The 17,988-nt window shown below is 40.0% G+C and overlaps 1 protein-coding gene across 3 annotated transcripts in view; it reads left to right on the forward strand.

Moving 5' to 3' along the window:
• LOC122417700 (uncharacterized) overlaps positions 1-17,988 on the forward strand; it is a 25,137-nt gene continuing 7,149 nt past the window's right edge. Inside the window, exons 1-5 of one of the 3 annotated variants that reach the window (XM_043431474.1) lie at positions 1-55; positions 16,046-16,211; positions 16,340-16,363; positions 16,441-16,556; positions 16,654-16,891. In XM_043431474.1, the coding sequence (XP_043287409.1) occupies positions 16,100-16,211; positions 16,340-16,363; positions 16,441-16,556; positions 16,654-16,891 (490 nt within the window). In that variant the 5' untranslated portion in view covers positions 1-55; positions 16,046-16,099. Of the gene's footprint in view, positions 56-1,422; positions 2,050-7,421; positions 7,463-16,045; positions 16,212-16,339; positions 16,364-16,440; positions 16,557-16,653; positions 16,892-17,988 lie in introns of those variants that run through there. The other 2 variants (XM_043431473.1, XM_043431475.1) reach the window with 2 other exon arrangements.

Here is a 17,988-nt window from a genome sequence, read left to right on the forward strand (position 1 = left end):
GTCTCTTCGACCTACCTCCGCTCGATAGAGTACGCTGAAGGCCCACTTTTTTCCGGTAAATCATAGTTTGAGGCCCCTGATAACGATAAGCACAGCTCCGGGGCCTCTGCGGGGCTAAATTTCGAATTATTTCATTAACAATTTTGAGTTTTTAACAGAGTACCTCAAGGGAAAGCTCGCAATAATATTAATCGTGAAATAATTGTACGATGCTCGAGCCTCGGAAATGTTTACGTCGTGAAGAAAATAAATCCCAGATTCCGTTACATTTTAAAAAACATTGGCTAACATACTGGCAACTGGTGATTGAACTTTGGGCAAGCTCGGAAATCGTGGGAATTTCGTCAAATTCATTTTTGAGACTGACTCACGTGCTTTCAGTCGTCTAGTAGCTCAGCTTTTTTAAACTAATTGACCATCCCGTTTTCTCGGTGGCATTAGACCGACGTAAACTTTCTTTCGGACAATAAAAATGTTGCCTAGGTCGTGAGTATTCGGAGTGTCAGTTAATGATCGACTCGATCATTAACTAGCCAAGTTGAAGTGTAAATTTGATCTTTCACGATAATCTTGAAGCATTTCGTCACATTCTTGTGATAAAAATATTCTCAGTGTAAGTGGTGTTCATTAATTTTATTAATAATTTAGACTTGAGATTGATCAACGTGAAGCAGTTGCAAACTCGACTGAAAGCCTGAATTACCGAAGTCCCTGAAATGAAATATTTCTGTAATAAGCTCGGTCCAACTGGCTCAATACCAATGAAAATTCATCCGACGAGACTCCGAATGGATTTGCCTGTACATTAATATATGCACGGCTCTGAAAGAAACCAGTTGGCTAGTTATAAATGAGAACTACGGGAGATGAGGTGGAACAGGTTCCCGGGGTGAGTTAAGCTTTAAGATACGAGCTGTCTCGTGGTGCTCCCGAACGTGTCAGTGCTCCTGACGTGCCCGGGTACGCGAGCAACTTAATGGCTAATCGTGTGCAAATGTTTCTTTAAGGTACGTTTCCGGTTCGGTGTTCGGGTGCGTCGGCCACCACTCGTTTGGGACCCGTCGACATGCGGGCCCGATTTCGAGGCATGGAGGCTCGAGATTTTCCTTGCTCGTACGACAAAAAACCGTTTTGTGACCGACTTTTTTGTTGCATCGATTCGTCCATTAAGGTGGCTTGAATTTTCGATAAAATAGACTCGAAAAAAGGGCGAGGGGCTCCCGCCGAGTTTTCCAGCCGAACGGGCCGCTTCGCCAGGCCGCCGGCCGCGGCGCTGGCCTTGCCGCCCCGGAGTGGGGGGCGGTTCGCGCTCGCCCCGGCGGAGTGGGGAGCTCTCGGGCACCGCCGGCTCTCCGGTGGGCCTGATACCGCGATTACGGAGTCGAGCGCAGGGCCTTACGCGTCAGTCGGCGCTCGACCGTCTGAGGCACGACACGTGCGCATCGCCTTAACAAACTTCGCGGCTATTTGCCTTACAAAAAGCTTCCCAACACGAGTGACCGATTAATTGATAAGTGAACGGAGTGCTGCCCCTTTTTTCGAGCAATTCGGAGCCGGACGTCGACCAGCCGCCCGGTCCCCTCGCTCCGGTGCAACGTCGCGAGTGTTTTCTTTTAATTTGGTGCTAAAATGGACCCCCCCGGAGCGAAAATTCGCTCGCCAAAAATCTCCTTCTAATCGGCGACTTCGCGAGCGTTAAAAATCCCATTAAATCGTCCCCGGCCCACCATTCTCGGGACTCGAGTCACTCGACGACTTCCGCTTCGAGTCACGGACTCCGCGCCTTTTTACATGCTCCTTCCTCAATCCTCAGAGACACGAATAGTGCACCGGGAGTTATGAACTCGAGATAAACATCGTTCGAGGAGGAAACGCCGAGTGCTTCGAACAGTGCGAACGTTCGTTCTCACATTTCAGCCCCCTTTTCTCACCGAGACACCAATTTTCAACTTTTTCTCCTCGACGATGGCGTCTATGTGCGGCAGCAGCAAGGCTCATCCTGCTTACGCTCCGACCAATTTTTATCGACCGGGAGGTTACCCTTACCAGGTTTGTTTACCTTTTTGCTTTATTTCGGTTGAAAAAAGCAAAAAAAGCCCCAAAAACGCTAGAATTTTGGGAGAAATTAGAAAATATTTTGTAAATTGTAACAAAAATTGTTAACAATTCTTTCAATCATTTGCTTCCGGACGCTCGGATCAGCAAAAAATTGACTTCTCTCCCCCCCTCGTCCGCAGTTGTAACCACAAATATTGTTTTTTTCATTTTTCGACAAATCGGACGAAAAAAAAAACGGTAAAAAAGGTTTCGGATGGTGGAAAAAGCGCGTTTAGCCTTTAGTTCCTTCCCGATATTTTTCCTCGCCAAACGATCCGGCTTTTTGCTCGAGATTCTTGCGGCGCTGTTGCACTCGCGTGCGCCACAGCGCGCGATCGTGCATCCAATTGTTTTGCTGCGCGGAGTATTCTCGATGAAGATCGAACGAAAGGGAAGCGAAATGATTTTTCACCGGGAAAATTCACAGTTTTAACTGTAAATCGATTCTTTCAACTCGAAAACCAACAAATCCGATTTTCTCGACTTCTCTTACACTCGGAATTCCCTCCCATTAATTATTCAACACGAATCGCCCCATGCGCGGTCGCTCACGACCACCAGAACCTTGGCCTTGTGTCTCCGACCGAGGAATTGCGTAAGAGAACCAGCTTAAGATTCTTTGCGACGGATCTCTTAAGGAGGGGGGACGGCGAGCGTGCGAGCCCTTTCGTCAGCTTTTCCCCAATTCGTTCGAGTCCTCAAAAAATCGAGTTTCGTTATCCGTTTTTTCAACACTTAAGAAAAAACCGATTTTTGGGTGAAAATCAATCGATAAATCTTTTCCACAATGACGAATCTAAAAAATACAAATCGAGCGAAAAAGTGGGACCTTTTTTGGTAAAAGGGATGAGCTTCGGGGCGAACTTCATCTCGGAATATCGTGGAAAAATGTTGAAAAAGTTATCCCCGCGGCAGAATTCGTTCCGGCCTCCGCGACCGTTTCAGCCTCCGCGTTCGATCGAGTTTAAACAGCTTTGAGCATCGATCAAGTGTTTTTTTCTCCGTCTAAAAAAAGTGGCGAAAATCGCAATAAATTAGTTCCAGCCCTCCAACTGCGCACGCAATTCATCGTGCCGAATCGCCCGCCAGGCTCTCGACTCGAGGACGTCGAAAAATCGGTTTTTTCCTTCTCTTATTTTCGTTCGTTTAATTTCGGTTGAAAAACCGTTGGAAGATCGAGCACGTTAACCTCCCGATTGTGCTTTTGTCGCTCTCTCTCTCTCTCTCTCTACCTCGGAGCCGAATAATACGAGCATGTTTACTGACCTACACCTGCGGATAAGAGCGCGGAGAAAGGTCTCCGAGCTCATCGGCCAATATCTCGTAATGCCCCTTAAAAACGCTCCTCAACATATTCACACTCACACGTCCATTTTTTACGACTATAAATAGAAGAAAAAACAACGCTCAATCGTCCCTTTCTCTCTCGCTCTCTCTCTTCCTTTTCTCCCCTCTTCGTTTGTACAGTTATTTCACTGGCATACTTGAACCGGAATACCAAACGATCTCTTGCGCTGTCCTCATCCAGTGCGGCCACCGTTTTTTCAGGCCCCGATTTCTTAACAATGAATCTCGATCCTTAAACGTGTGTTATGTTACGAGAGTGGATTATACTCGCGTGCTTATTACACCTGAGAGAATTACAGCTTCAAGTGGGAGCTTGGTTAGGAAAGTGGAGGAATCTCCAATTTCGTATTTTTCGTTTATTCTCTTTTGCAAATTTTTCTATCATTGGGAAATTTATTGGGAATTAAGTTCGAACGTTTACAATTTATTGCAGTTTTTTTGGAAATTTCCACCGACGAATCTTTCGAGTGTTTACAACACGAAAATTCCTTTATTCGATTCGGCCATTTTTCTACAAGAAAACCTCGATTTTTCATCTTTCTAATTATCGTGATCGATTACTCAGGAATTTTCACCCCTGAAAAGTCCCCCTGTAAGATTAATTCCGTGCGTTCGTGGATGAAATAAAAAGTTTTTAAAAGTCCAAACACTAATTTGCACCAGTGTCGCGAGTCCGTCGCCTCAAAGGCTTTTCCGGGTTGGAAGAATTCGTCGGAGCCTTGAGATCGTTCGTCATTTCGATTTTCCCCTGCACTGGCCGTTTCGTCTGACAAAAAGTCCGTTTCGTTCCCATTTTAGAATTATTAAAAAAAAAAAAAAAAAAATAAAAAAAAAAAAAATCATTCATCAATTTCGAATTTAAAAAAATGCAACGAAGAATGAGGATTGTAAGAAAATCATAAAACGAATATTCTCCTCGGTATAAATCAGAATTTACGAATCCCCAGGGCGAGACACCTGACGCCCCCTGTGCAAAAAAAAAATAAAATAAAATAAAATAAAATAAAATTTTAATAAAAAAAATAAAAATGGTCCCTCGTCAGGCAGCGAAAGAGCGAGAAGAGGCGAGATCTTGATGTGCGTGCACGCGATACGAAAATCCTGACCAAGATGCCCATTCACAGGATCGATATCTCGATCCATCCCCCCGCCCCCGCGGGCCCCTCGCTGCTGCCCTTCCTAAAAAATAGAGAGAGAAAGAGAGAGCCTCGAAGGCTGAGAATCTTCTTCGGCTATGCACAGGATTAATGTGGAGCATTTTTTGCCTTTATCTATATATTTATAACGTCGGAGGATCGCCTCTCTCGGGCTCCCCTCGAGCACACATGTCTGTGGGAATTTTATTCACAACTGACACGAGACACGCCTCTATTATAATTTAGAATATTTTATCTCTCTGCAGCTCTATTTTTTATTGCGTGCATCCACGTATACAGGGGAGAACCGGAACGAGACTGGGTGCCTAAAAAAAATATCGTGGGTTTTAAGGATTTGAGAATCTTTGCCTATTTCTTACTCCCGAGCACCAATTTTTTTTTTTTTAATTGCTATTTTTGAGGGGGAAAAAAGGGAATTATCGTCATTTTCAGAAGTTTGAGAGATTCCGTTTATTTCTTACTCTCGCACACCGAGAACCATTTGCAATTTTCGAGAGAAAAAAAAAAGAAAAAAAAATGCGGGGCCCAAAGAAGGTACCTGAGGAAATATCGTAATTTTTAGAAAGAGAAGCTTCGTCTGTTTCTTGCTCTAAAACGGTGAGTACCGATTGGCAACTTTGGAAAAAAAAATGGGGGGGGCTCGATGGGGTACCCCTGATGAAATCTGCGAATTTTTTTCCCTGCAATTTCAGTCCAGTGCACGTTGACTTAGTCTTTTGAAAAGGAGTTAAAAAAATGGGGAAATTTATTTATTTCTGATACTTTTTCAAATAAGAAAAATGAAGGAAACGTTTTTTTTTTCTTTTTTGGGAATCTGGTCTTTGGGAATGAAAATGCTTGAAGTGCCACTTTTGCTTGCGCACCCCCCCCCCATGTACAGATATTCGATCGAATATTTACATGTAATAGGAGCAAAGTGCCTCCTCTAAGCGCACTCAAAACTCACACGAACGTGCAGCATCGACTTCGATCCTTCGATCACTTAATTCCCCATCGATTTTTTTCATCTCCTCGCTCTCTTTCCTCGCCCGGCTTTTTTCTTCACCGAGAGCAGCGCTCAATTTCGGCCTCCAGTCCACTGAAATCACTGGCTGCGTTTGGACCGATGAATTATTCAGTGTTTGAGAAAAAAAACTTTAAATTTGTACACTTCTTTGATTATTTATTTATTCGTTCATTCAAATTGAGCGATTTTTAAGGTCCAATCTCTTCGCTGGACAATTATTTTCTTTAATAAATATTTTTCGATTGTTCGAGACGCTGGACAATGGATTTTGGATTTCGAATTTAAGGATTTTCATCTCCAACATCCAAAATGTTGTTACAAAAATGAATTTTGTTCAATGAAATTCAAAAAGTCGATGAAAATTGATGAAATTCATCGATTCAATTCAAATTTGAAGTTTTTTTTTTATTTCACTCATTCGCGACTAGAATTCATTCAATTGCGACCTTTATTCCCAACTCTTAATCTCAGTTTCCATCCTCGAAAAGATTCATTCAAAAAGCGGAGTAAAAAAAACTGTTTTTCATGCAAGCGGGGACGGAGTTTTGACAGGCCCATAAATTCGATCGATCGATTGATCTTGGGCGAAAAAAAGCGATGGAGTAATCGATAATTCGTTGTCGCACTTGGGAGAGGTATAAATGGGAGCAAAATGTTTTGTGTTAATGTCCTCCGCCTGGTCTGGATTCAGCCTCGAGTTTATTTGGTCACGAGAAAACTGGTCGGGAGCACGCAACATCGAGACACCCGCGCTCGCGCGCCGACGTTGTTTTTGTTTTTTTGTTTTTATCTTCGTTTTATTTTTCTTTCGTGCTTTTTTGTTAACCAGCTTTTTTTTAATTGTGGAATCTCCTTGAGTTCGACGCACTTTCTTAATGGCATAACGGACAGCGTCCGAGGCGATATTCCGCGCTCGTGTCTTTCGCCTGAATGAGAAAATACTCACAAATGTGTGGATTCGTGGGGAAAAAGGAACGAGACGCTTCGCCCAATGGCGGATTGACTTTTGTCCCCGGCTCCTCCAACTTCCTTTCTCGCACCTTTTTTTCACTCCTTTCATCGCACCCTCCGGATCCTCGCTGCGCGCCTTTGCCGTTATTCCGGGTCTGAATATTTTAATCTGACTCTCAATCCGCAACAATCGAAATTCGAGTGAGGAACATTTTTTTTTTTTAATTATCAAAAATTGCTTATCCACCGAATTTGAGTTTTTTGGTATTTTATTTTATTCGACATTGAGAGTGGCCGCAGGTTCAGAAAAAATCGACTTTTTTGACACTTGGAAAGAATTTTTTCTTTTTTTCTCGAATTTCCAATCGTTTTTGAGAAATTTTTGTTTTTCAGAAAACAAGCAAACATTATTTCTGCCTCCACGAATGATTTTGAGGACGAAAATTAAAAAAAAAAAATAAAATAAAAAAATAAAAAACACACAAAAAACTCCTTTAAGGGGGAAAATCGACGAGCAGAAACACTTTGCACTGTAAAAGGCCAAGAAATAGTTAAGCTTAAAAATTGGCTGGTTTGAGTGAGTTTTCGCCTGGAATTGGGATCCGTCGATGTCGTAACGCATTAAAGTGGGATGAAGCGCTCGGAGGCGACAAACCGGAAGTCCTCGAAGCGTGCGGCACGATCTTGAATTTTATTTGCATTCTACGTGCTTCGCTCCCCCCCTAACGAGCGACCGGATGTCGAAATCCATCACTGTTATTTTCATTGAGATTCCATCAACGTTCGCAATCTCCGAGAGGGAAATCTCCGATGAAATAAGTAGAGGAAAAAATGTTGCAAATCGCTCGGCGGTCAATGTCAACGACGGAGCGACAATAAACTGCAAAGAGCGGATAAAAACGAGGTGAATTTAAATCACAATTTAGTGGCCGAACTTTTCAATGCTCTCGGAATATTTCTGAGAGCGAATGCTCGCCGCGGAAGTCTCGCGGCAAAATGGCTGACCTCGGGATCGAAAAAAAAGGGGGGGAAAAAAGATTTTCGGAAAAAATGGAAATAAATGAAAAGTGAGGGAAAGATTTATAGAAATTGTACATTTTAAGGCACTTTTCATCGGACAGAAAGTTTAGAAAGTCGAAATCGGGCGGAAATGAGACCACAAAATAGTCGTTTTTGAAAAACAGTAAGATTTTGAGATCGAAATGACTTTTTTTGAAAAAACGAGCTTCAAATTTCGCACAAAGCTTTTTTCGAACCGAAAATTTGGGCTTGAGATTTCTTTGGAGCACGACACAGGCAGTCAGCGGTTTTCGTACCGGAAATGGAGCCCCTCGGACGTCGGGTCCTCGAAAAAATCGATTTGGGACTTTAAGGACCGAGTTTTGAGAAAAAAGTGTTCGTTTCTTCGAACGAGTTTACGGAGTGACGAAACCGCATGGTTGCGTGTAAGAAAATAATGAGAAAAATATGGTGCACACGAGACGACAATGAATTTTGAATTTTAAGGAGGGAATTTACTCAAAAGAGTGATTTTTCGATAAAATCATGTCAGAGCAGTCTCCGCACTGTCAGAAAATATTAAAAAACGACGAATTCTCGTCGAGCAAGTGACTATGCACACCGAGAACCGAGAAATTTCAGTTTTTAAGGAGCAATTTATGAAAAAACCCTTCCTTTCGACGAGTCTCGATAACTCGGTCGAAAAAAGCCCAGTGAAGGTTGAGAAGAGAGCAGCCGAGTGGAGAATTCGATCGAGAAGGAGGCAAAATTAAAAAAAATTCAATATTTTTATAAATTAAGGTGGAAACCCGGAAAAAAGTTGGAGGAACGGCATAATCGTTCAGGCCATCAGCAACGATGACAGTAATTGTCACAAGTACGAGTCCCGGGCGTCTACAAATCTCGTTTTCGCTCGTACCAGTCTTTCGATCGTCTGTTAAGGGGGTCGGAGGGGGCAGAATAGCGAGAACTACCGACATCGCTTAAGCTGCACCGAAAGAAAGAGAGCGAGAGGGAGATGAGATGGGAGATGAAGAAGTCTCGCTCGGGTCTCTCTCATTAGCGAGACAAGGACGAGATCAAGAGCCTCCCGCGGCCTTGAGAGATCTTTGCACTCGAGACTCCGTGTGCGTTTGTGCGTGCCGCAAAAATATCGCGCATCTTCTGCCTCCCTCCTTATTTCTTCCTCAGTTTTGCTCTCCCAAGGTCGCGTGTACCGAGCCTCTAAAAATTCTACTAACAAAAAATTCAGCGTTCTACCAAGATTCTATTTCGATCGCTCGAATCCCCAATTTTTATTCAGTTTTATGATCATTCGTTCAGCGAGCCTGGCACGGCGACCGAGCCCTGAAAATATGTTGATTTTTCAGTCAACTTTTAAAAACCTCGATTCCGGCAACAATTTTCATCGAGAATTCAAAAACAAACTAAACCATTTTTCATCATTATTTTCCACAAATCATAAACAATAAATAATCACAATTTATACCAGTAACGATGCCAACAAAATAATAAATGTTCATTTAAAAAATCAAAATAATAATAAAACGAAGAAGAAGAAAAAAAAAATTTTTTTTATCTCAATGAAATTATTGAAATTAGGATTCCACTGATTTTTTACAGTTTCGTCGATTCGATTGGCACCCAACAGAATTTCAATCGATCCCGTCCACCCTTTCCTGTGACATTTCGATAGCGCAGTTCGATTTTAGAGAAAGAGATTAAAATCGCACTTTTCCATATACGACGGACCTTCGACCGACGATCATTGATTAAAATAATGCAAACGAGATGTTCCCTCGCTCTCCCTCGGTCACGAGTAATCTTGATAATCGTAAATTGCGTCTTATTTACATTCGATTGGATCGCGATAAGGGAGCCAATTGCGAGAAAAGTGCGCATAATCATTATTTCATTCTCATTCCTTTCTCTCGATTCTCGGGTGCCTCGATAAGTAATAAAGACGCGAGATTTTTTCCAGGCCCCTCGCGCGCACACGCGGCTCGCATTACCCTCGATTTACTCATCACTTGGCGCGTCTCCCTTTTTCATGCTCTTTGCGCTCGCCCCCGCCGGTTCTTTGCACTTTTCCTATTCACTCGCCTCGCAGCAACTCGAATATCGGATCGCTCGTAATTACAATAGCTCGCGAGTAGTTTATTAATTGCGCTTCTTAATTTTTTCGTATCTCTCGTCGTTTTGCTTCGACTTTGAGACATTTTGGATAATAAATAATTATTCATTTTTTCAATAAAATACAAAACTCATCAATTCTATTGAATTTCCCAACATTTTTTTTATCCTGCCGCACTTGCGTTGCGTTTTAGTCAATTATCTCCTCGGCCCGGGCAGAAATTCAGAAACGCGAAGAGAATTTTCATCCCGGATTCCATTCGTTTGACACTTTTTCCAAGTTTTCCATCTTCAATCAACATTTTTCCTCGGATTTCGTATTTTTTCACGCTTTTCTCGTCCTCCCACCTTATTTCAAGAACGAGAATTCCGTCTCAAATTCACTTCATCTCCACTGAATGCATTCAGTCCTCGATTCCGTTATCTCAATTTATCGAAAATCTTCAATTATTTTACTTCTTTCCTCGAGGAATAACAACTCTTGTGATTAAATCGATGCTTTTGAAAATTCCTTTGAATAAATGGAATTCGAAGGTCGAGCGATTCCCTCTCGTGACAAACGATTAAAAATCCTCTTCGCTTTGTTCTCGAATGGCTAATTTTTTTGCTCCCGCATCACTGAACGCGTTTCTTGTAAATATGAATTTATATATTCGCCTCGCTATATCTATAGACGTTTATGGGTAATAACGATGAGAAGTACAAGCTCAGAGCCGCGTTTTTCTCTCATAGCTGTTACCACGCTTTGCGATCATCGTAGTTGGCCATGCTCGGTATCACGACTTGAGTGTTTTTATTCTCTCTCCCTTTTTCCTTCCCTCCGTTCTTCCTCTTCTGCTTCTTCTTCTTCCTCTTGCCGCGTTCGCGCCTCTCTCGATATTCATCATCGGCCATTTTCTATTTTTTATTACAGCGAAACGACCGGGACGTCGGGAGAGAGGAGTAAAAAATGCTAATTTTTTTTCATCAACTTGTTGAAAAATTGAGAATTCGACTCCGAACTGGGAACAGTTTGTGTGACGAGATGGCAAAAAGGACAAAAAAACCGTATGGAAAAGTAATCGATAAACTTTTAAAATTCACGAAATTTTTTCGATCCTCCAAGCCAGAACAAAAGTCTTCGAAATCTCAAATTTACGAAATTTTTATAAATTTATCTAAAATCTAATTCCCATTGAGGTCCCACACGATTTTTTAATTTTTGCTCACTTTTCGAACAACCAAATACCTCAATACACAACTTTTCATATAAAATCATCGACGATACGAGTTCCATATGAAATTCTGACCGACTTTCGTACTCGCGTCGAGGCTCGAATTTCACGCAATTTTCGCAACTAATCAAAAAAACATTTTTCCTATTTTTATTACCTTCAAAAACCAAATTTCCGTTAATTTACTCCAAATTAAATAATAAAAAATTTCACCACGTTCCATATCACCTTTTGACCTGATTTTCAGAACCATCGTTTTTGTAAATCCTCAAAAAAATAAACCAATTTTAATGCCATACGAGAGAACGAAGGCAGGGAGTGACACTCGTTAATTCTCGACCCAAATAGTACGCAGAGCCGAGTCTTTTGCACGTCTTTTTCACCAAGATTTTACTCATAGACAGTCATGGATATCCCACAATGGTCATCGCAGGCCCAATAGCAACGTTCCCCTCCTTTTTTCTCTCTGTTTTTTTTTTTTTTTTTTTTTTCTCAACCGACGAATCCACGAGACGTTATTTGTATTCTGAATCGCGTCAGGGTCGTATGCGAAGAGTATGTCAATCGCGAGGCTCGCGCACGCCTTCGAGGCCAAGTTATTCGTGCATTTTTTTATATTTATAAGGACTCTCCTCGATTACGATTCTCGCAGAGCGCTCCCTCAATCGTTTCTCGTGTGCGGCGCGAGATCTCCTTCGAGTTCGTCATTTTAGTGCAGTCCATAAGTAATTGTCGCGCCTTTGAGAGGAATTTTTCTTATGCAATTGAAACCTTCGTGAAATGAGTGAAACAGCAAAAAGGGAATTGAACGAATAATGTTGAGAAAAAGAAAAACATTTCCGGTGAATGGAAAAATTGTAAGAAAACGGAATTATTGGATGAATAAATTTTCTTTTAAAAATCACAAATAATCGAATGAAAGTTCGCATTTACTTCCTTGGAATTGCGTCTACTTCGAAAATCATTTCGATCAAATTGGATTTAAAAAAATCTTCCACTCTCACGAATTGAAGCAGGACAAATAATTCCCAATAAAGATTCATAAATAAATGAATAATTCAACTCAACTAAATCATTAAAAACCATTCTCATGAAATTCGAAAAACAAACATTTTTTCACTCTCACCAATTCCAGCCGAACAAATGATTTTCAATAAAAATTCACAAATCAATAAACAAGTAGGCGAATAAATAATTAAAGTTAATAAATCAATAATTGAATCAAACAAATCATCAAAAATCATTTTTCTCCAATTAGACCAAAAAAAATGGTTTCACTCTCAACAATTCAAGCCGAAAACGTTCAATACAGAATTCATAAATATTTTTTTATTCAGCCAACCAATGTACGAAATATTTCAGCCTTTTAACACCCCCCAGCAGGGGGGCGAAGAGAAACTGCAGAAAACCTTGTCGATACAACTAAAAATTAACAAACAAACAAACAAATAAATAAAAAAAGTGGAAAAACCAGAAAATATCTGGGCCGGAAATGAGTGATTTAGAGAAAAAGATTTTGTACAAGAACAACAACAAGAATGGGAATTTCGTGCGAGCCCTTCGTCGCCAAGATTTCCACGGTGATCCTTCAAGCCACAATTCTTCGAGTGTACACGAATAATGAAGCGGAATGGCCCGTACGCGTCGTGCATTTTATTTTTATCTTTTCGACTATTTATTTTCTCTCCTTTCTTCTTATTGTTCGTGTCACGCGCATTGCCCTGGAGCTCACGATCATTACGCTTCATTATTCAATCGTAAAGTTTGGGCTTTCGTTTCACGCTCACATATATATAAATACATAAATATATAAATACAAATGTACAGCGAGAGAGAGGGAAGGCATTTGCGCGGCATTCGCGCGAGCCCGGCTTTGTCAGAGCCCGCGGAGACTCGCGATACGCGCTATAAATGCGTTTCGCTCGACGGAGAAAGAGAGAGGGAGATTGGGATGCTGGAGAGCTCCCTGGAGACGAGCCCTCGGGGAACAGAAACGCGTTGCGCTTCATTAAAGCCTCGGAATTTTCTCCTTCGCCCTCCGAGTGTGTATATACACGTGCAAGCCTTTATGTTTGTACATTAAGTATAAACAAACCGTATAATTACGTGGCTGAATATCGATTGGATTCGTTTGCCTTCGGTGGGGCCAAAATTTCATTTTTTTTTCATAAGAATGACGAAATTCCATTTTTTTTATAACGGGACGAAAAAAATTGGTGGAAAATGTTCGCACGCTTACTGGATTTTGAAAAAATGTGGTTTAAAAGCTTTTCGAATTGGTAAAAATTTTGAATTTCGAAACGGAGCAAATTTGTCGAAATTTTGTCGAAACATTTGGAAATTCACGAAAATATGGGTCGGGCCCGTTGCGGCTGAAGCGTCGAAGAAATTTTTCGAAATTCAATTAAAAATAAAACGAATGTTGACCAACTTATGAAAAAATGTGAAAAGTTGTCTGAATTTTTGAAAAAACGTCACTTTGAGAAAACGGAAATTGAAAGGTTTGGCAACAGTTTCATTTTTACCAGCACCCGAACAAGAGTAACCAACCGGAAATCTCGTGGTGCGACTGGCCGTTGAGAAAATAATCTCTCCCTCGAAAAAAAATTTATTAATTTCGTTAAAAACTTCGTTTCCCATCATTAAGGCTCCCAGCCAACTTGAAGAAATTGTCAAAAATTCACATTTCATCGAACCAAAAAAATGTCGAGTGGAAAAACGACGACGTAACTATGCGACCAAAATAGTTGGGGCTCGTTCGCAATGAATTTATTTCGCAAAATAACCGGTGCAATTATTCGGCTTGGAACATCTTTCTGGACGATAAAGATATTGCGCACGTGCCCATCATAAGAACACGGAAGAGAATTCTTTTCTGCATCACGTACCAACACATTACTTCAAAGTTTTTTTTCTAACCCTTTTTTTTCTACATGACCGCACTCCATAAATGCACATAATGTTGCCGCTTCGTTTCGTGTGATAACCGATAAATTTCTAACGGTGAATCATCACCTGCTGGGTACGTTCATTATAATTTTTTTATCCTTCTTCTTCTTTTTTTTTTTTATAATTTATGTGTTTTTTCGTTACGTCGAGGCATGACAAATGAAATTATGAAACTGTAACGAGATTAGATTTGAGGAAAAAATTAATTTTTTTAATCGTTGAGGACATTAACGAATCAAGCAATTATTTGGTGGCTTCGATTCGTGGGAAAACTTGGAAATTTCGATAATAAAGTGACTTCTGATTGTTTCTTTTTTTGTTTTTTTTTTTTTTTTTTAATTTTTTAATTATACGATTAAAGGAAATTATTTGATACTTGAATTGATGAAAAAACAACAAACTTGATAAGAATTGAATGTTTTTTCTTCAAATTTACAACGAAAAAGTTTGTTCTTCAGTATTTGGAATAGAAAAATGACAAATTAACGTTTTTTTTTTTTTTTTTTTAATTTTCTACAGATCTTTTAACCACCAAGAAATACCATAGTTTAAATAATTTGTTAACGAACCAATATTTAAAAAAAAAAAAACGAAAAATAAAGAAAAAAAAGTCGATTCGATAAAATTATTTTTTCGAATGTTTTGAACCCTACACTCGAATTCGGATCTTAGAAATTTGTTGTTCTCCAATAAAAATTCGATTATAAAAATGAATTTCGTTAACTGGAAACTAAAAAACGAAAATTTTCACAAGTCTAATATTTATTTGCATATTCCGTCATTGCATCGAATCCAAGGAAAGAAATTTTGGAACAAAGACGAAAACAACGAATGACTGGGCGCCGTGGATGAGTTCGGAAGGTGAATGGACGCCCCGGCGTCTCCGAGCGTCAAACACGTATATCAGGAAACCGTGACAGATATTATTATAACAGTATATTTCCCCCTGCGCGCAGGGCTCGTACAACGACGACGCACTACCATTTTTCTTATTACTTAATACAAGCATATTCATATTTCTGACGTCCGCGCGTGTCTGTGTGTATCACGAAGGCGGCTTTACTTGCTGCTTCTCTCGAGAGAAGAGATAACTCACACCCTTTTAAGCCACGGTATACAGCGCGAGGTACCGCTAATCCTAATGTAAGAATTTCGAAAGAAGAATCGCCCCCCCCCCCCCCCCCCCCCCCCGCCCATCGGAGCCCTTTCGAACGTTGCTTTTGTTCTGTGCCGCCATCTTTTAATGAGAATGAATAATTTTTTAAATTTTGCTTCTTCATAGAGGAAACTATGTGACGAAGAAAATTTTTGTTTTTCCAGTTTTCAATGTAAATGTGCTCAAAATGTCCAAAAACATCGAAAAATCATATGTAGAAAAGATATATAACTCGAAAACGATTTTAAAATGTTAATCTGAAGAAGCTCTAGATTCTCTGATAATTTTGTGAGAATTTGAAAAAAAATACGAAGCCTACGACGTTTTGAAATTTTTATAAAAAGACTGTCGACGCTCTGACTTGCGAAAATTTTAAGATTGATTACTAATTTTTTTGTTTGTAAATAGATTTAGGAAGGTTCGTATTGAATTTGGGAAATATCGGTCGAGCGGTTTAAATTTTATGATTTTTTGAATTTTACGAAAATATGAGTTTTTCGAAAAATCGGCTTTAATTTTTGGAAATTAATTTGGAAAAGTTGAAAGCCGATGAATAAGTTAAAATTTTGTTTAAAAAAAAATTAAAAGTAACAGATTGCTTTCTCAAGCTTTTAGAACGATGCTTAAAGCTCCCTCTTTGAGGAAGCCAAAACCTCGTAGAGTAAGCTTTGAGCATCGTGCTTCTTGACCATCTTGAGGAAGCAATTTGCAAATTTCAATTTTTTTTCATGCAAGATTAACGGAAATTTTGAAAAAATTTGATTTTGGAAATTTGTTTGTTTGTCCAGGAATTTGGAGAGTTTTTAAAATATTTGATGATTTCCGAAATTAATGATTTTGAGAGAGTTTTTTTGAAATTCGAGATTGTTGAGCATCTAAAAATATATTTTTGATAACTTTCTTCAAATTTTGAGGCTTTTGAGCTCCCTTGCCAGGTAATTTGAAATTTTTGTTACTCCGCATTCGAATTTCGGCTCCAATTGTCGCTGTTTTTTTGAATTTTTATTAAAAATTCCAACTTTTTTTGGACTTTCAGAATGACTATTATCTGCCGCCGAGATCAGCATGGTCGAGAGTCCCACCACAACAGATGACGAAGCGGAGACATCGGTCCGGTTCGACGTGGAAAATCGGGAGCGCCATAATCATAATTCTCATGATTTTCGTTCTGGCGATTGCTGGAATAGCTTTTTGGCTGGGAGGTACGTTTTTGAGTATTTGCCAACGGAAAGAGTTGGCGAAAAGTCGAAAAAAAATATTGCGGAAACGAAGTTTTTGAGAATCCCTTATTTTCATTGATCTTTAAAAATTTATTTGTAATATTTCGCAGCTATACGCGGAGAGCCGAAAAATGGTGAGTTGACATTTTGAAAAATCCAAAAGTTTTAAGAATTTTTTGAAATTCTCACGTAAATATTTCTCTCGTACCAGCAATCGTTGGCTTTTCGTGCAGTTTTCGAGTCACCAGAGGGGAGCATTACAATCCAATGTTGAAACTGAACACGAGCATGGTTTTTAGGGAGAAGGAACGAAAATACAAAAACATTGTGAGTGAGCATTGCCGTGCGATTGCATGAGCGAGCATTAAATTTCCGGAGTTTCTAAAAACGAAGGAACGATTTTTAAAAATTTTCCAATTCGCAGTTTGAACTTCTCTTCAGAAAAAGTGCCCTTGGCACAGCTTACAAGGACGCCGTTGTCGACAGATTCGAGAACGGTTTGCTCAAGATATTCTTCAGACTTTATCTCGATCGCAGGAAGATTCCTCGTACCTTAACAAACATTGAAGATACGATCCAAGACATAATAGCCAGGGAGACGTACTCGTCAGCCTCCTTGTTCAAGGACATGGAGCTTGACCTCACGAGCATCTCAGTCAGACGTGAGTTGAAAGGAATAATTATTGAGCCCTAATTAACAGCCGGGGTCGTTTTGTCCCCGGCCAGAATCCTCGTTTTCGACTAAATTTTAGACAATTTTTTTTTAAACTCCGATTGCAGAGGAAAACAGATTTTTTCGAATGTTCATTCCGACGACATTCGCTCAGTCAGGAATTTTGCTACTGTTTTAAAAAAAAATGTGTCCAAAAATTCCAATCCCTTCGAGAGTTATCGGCATCCGAATTTACCTGGGTCTCGAAGACCCGGTGCGTGGCCTTAAATAAGAGTGTTGAAGTTCACTGATCAACCCGCTGACCCCGGGAGCTTAGGGAACTCAGCAAAACGTCGAAAGTCCACTTTTTAAGGGGGAATGTCAGTGTGACGGGCTGAAAATGAGGTATTTTTTGGGAATTTTTTTCGGAAAAACGGCTCGATCAAAGTTTTTGAAATTTGGTGTATTAATTATCGAAGTAATGAAGTATACAAGGAATTTTTTTCTATCAATTTTTAATACATTTTATTAAGCAGAGGAGCGCTCGGAAAATGGCGTCTCAAAAAAAGTCTCGTGGACAGCACAAGTGCCAGAGCAAGCGTGTTGAATAAAAAATTCAAAAATATTATTAAATTACAACAATACAGCTGTCGCAGCACCGTAGGAAATTTGAAAATTTCGATTAGAAAAAAAATGGCAGCGATGCATTTTTAATGAAAAAAAAAACAGAGTAAAGAATTTAAAAAAAAAACTCTACGATGCGACGATAGCGAGAAGTTTTCCGAAGAGAATCTTTTTTGAATGAAGTCGATTGGGCGAAATTTGACAGAGCTATGCTGCCAACCAGGTCAAAAAACATGCTTTCGAGAAAAACGCGTTTCAAGTTTTGAGAGGATAAAATTGAATGATATAACTTGAATATTAACATAAAACAAGTTCTTACCGATTAGTCCTGGACCATCCGGAAGCTCTTTTTTCACACTGATATTCCCCCTTAAGGTGGGGAACCCCCTTAAGGGTGTTGAAATACCAAAAATTCGCTGTGGGTCCACAAGAGCCCAGATTTTCTGCGAGGCTTCTTCAAACCGCGAAGCCAAAGTTGCCATA

This window comes from Venturia canescens, chromosome 11, assembly GCF_019457755.1.
Source record: "Venturia canescens isolate UGA chromosome 11, ASM1945775v1, whole genome shotgun sequence".
In the NCBI taxonomy this organism is placed as follows: Eukaryota; Metazoa; Arthropoda; class Insecta; order Hymenoptera; family Ichneumonidae; genus Venturia; species Venturia canescens.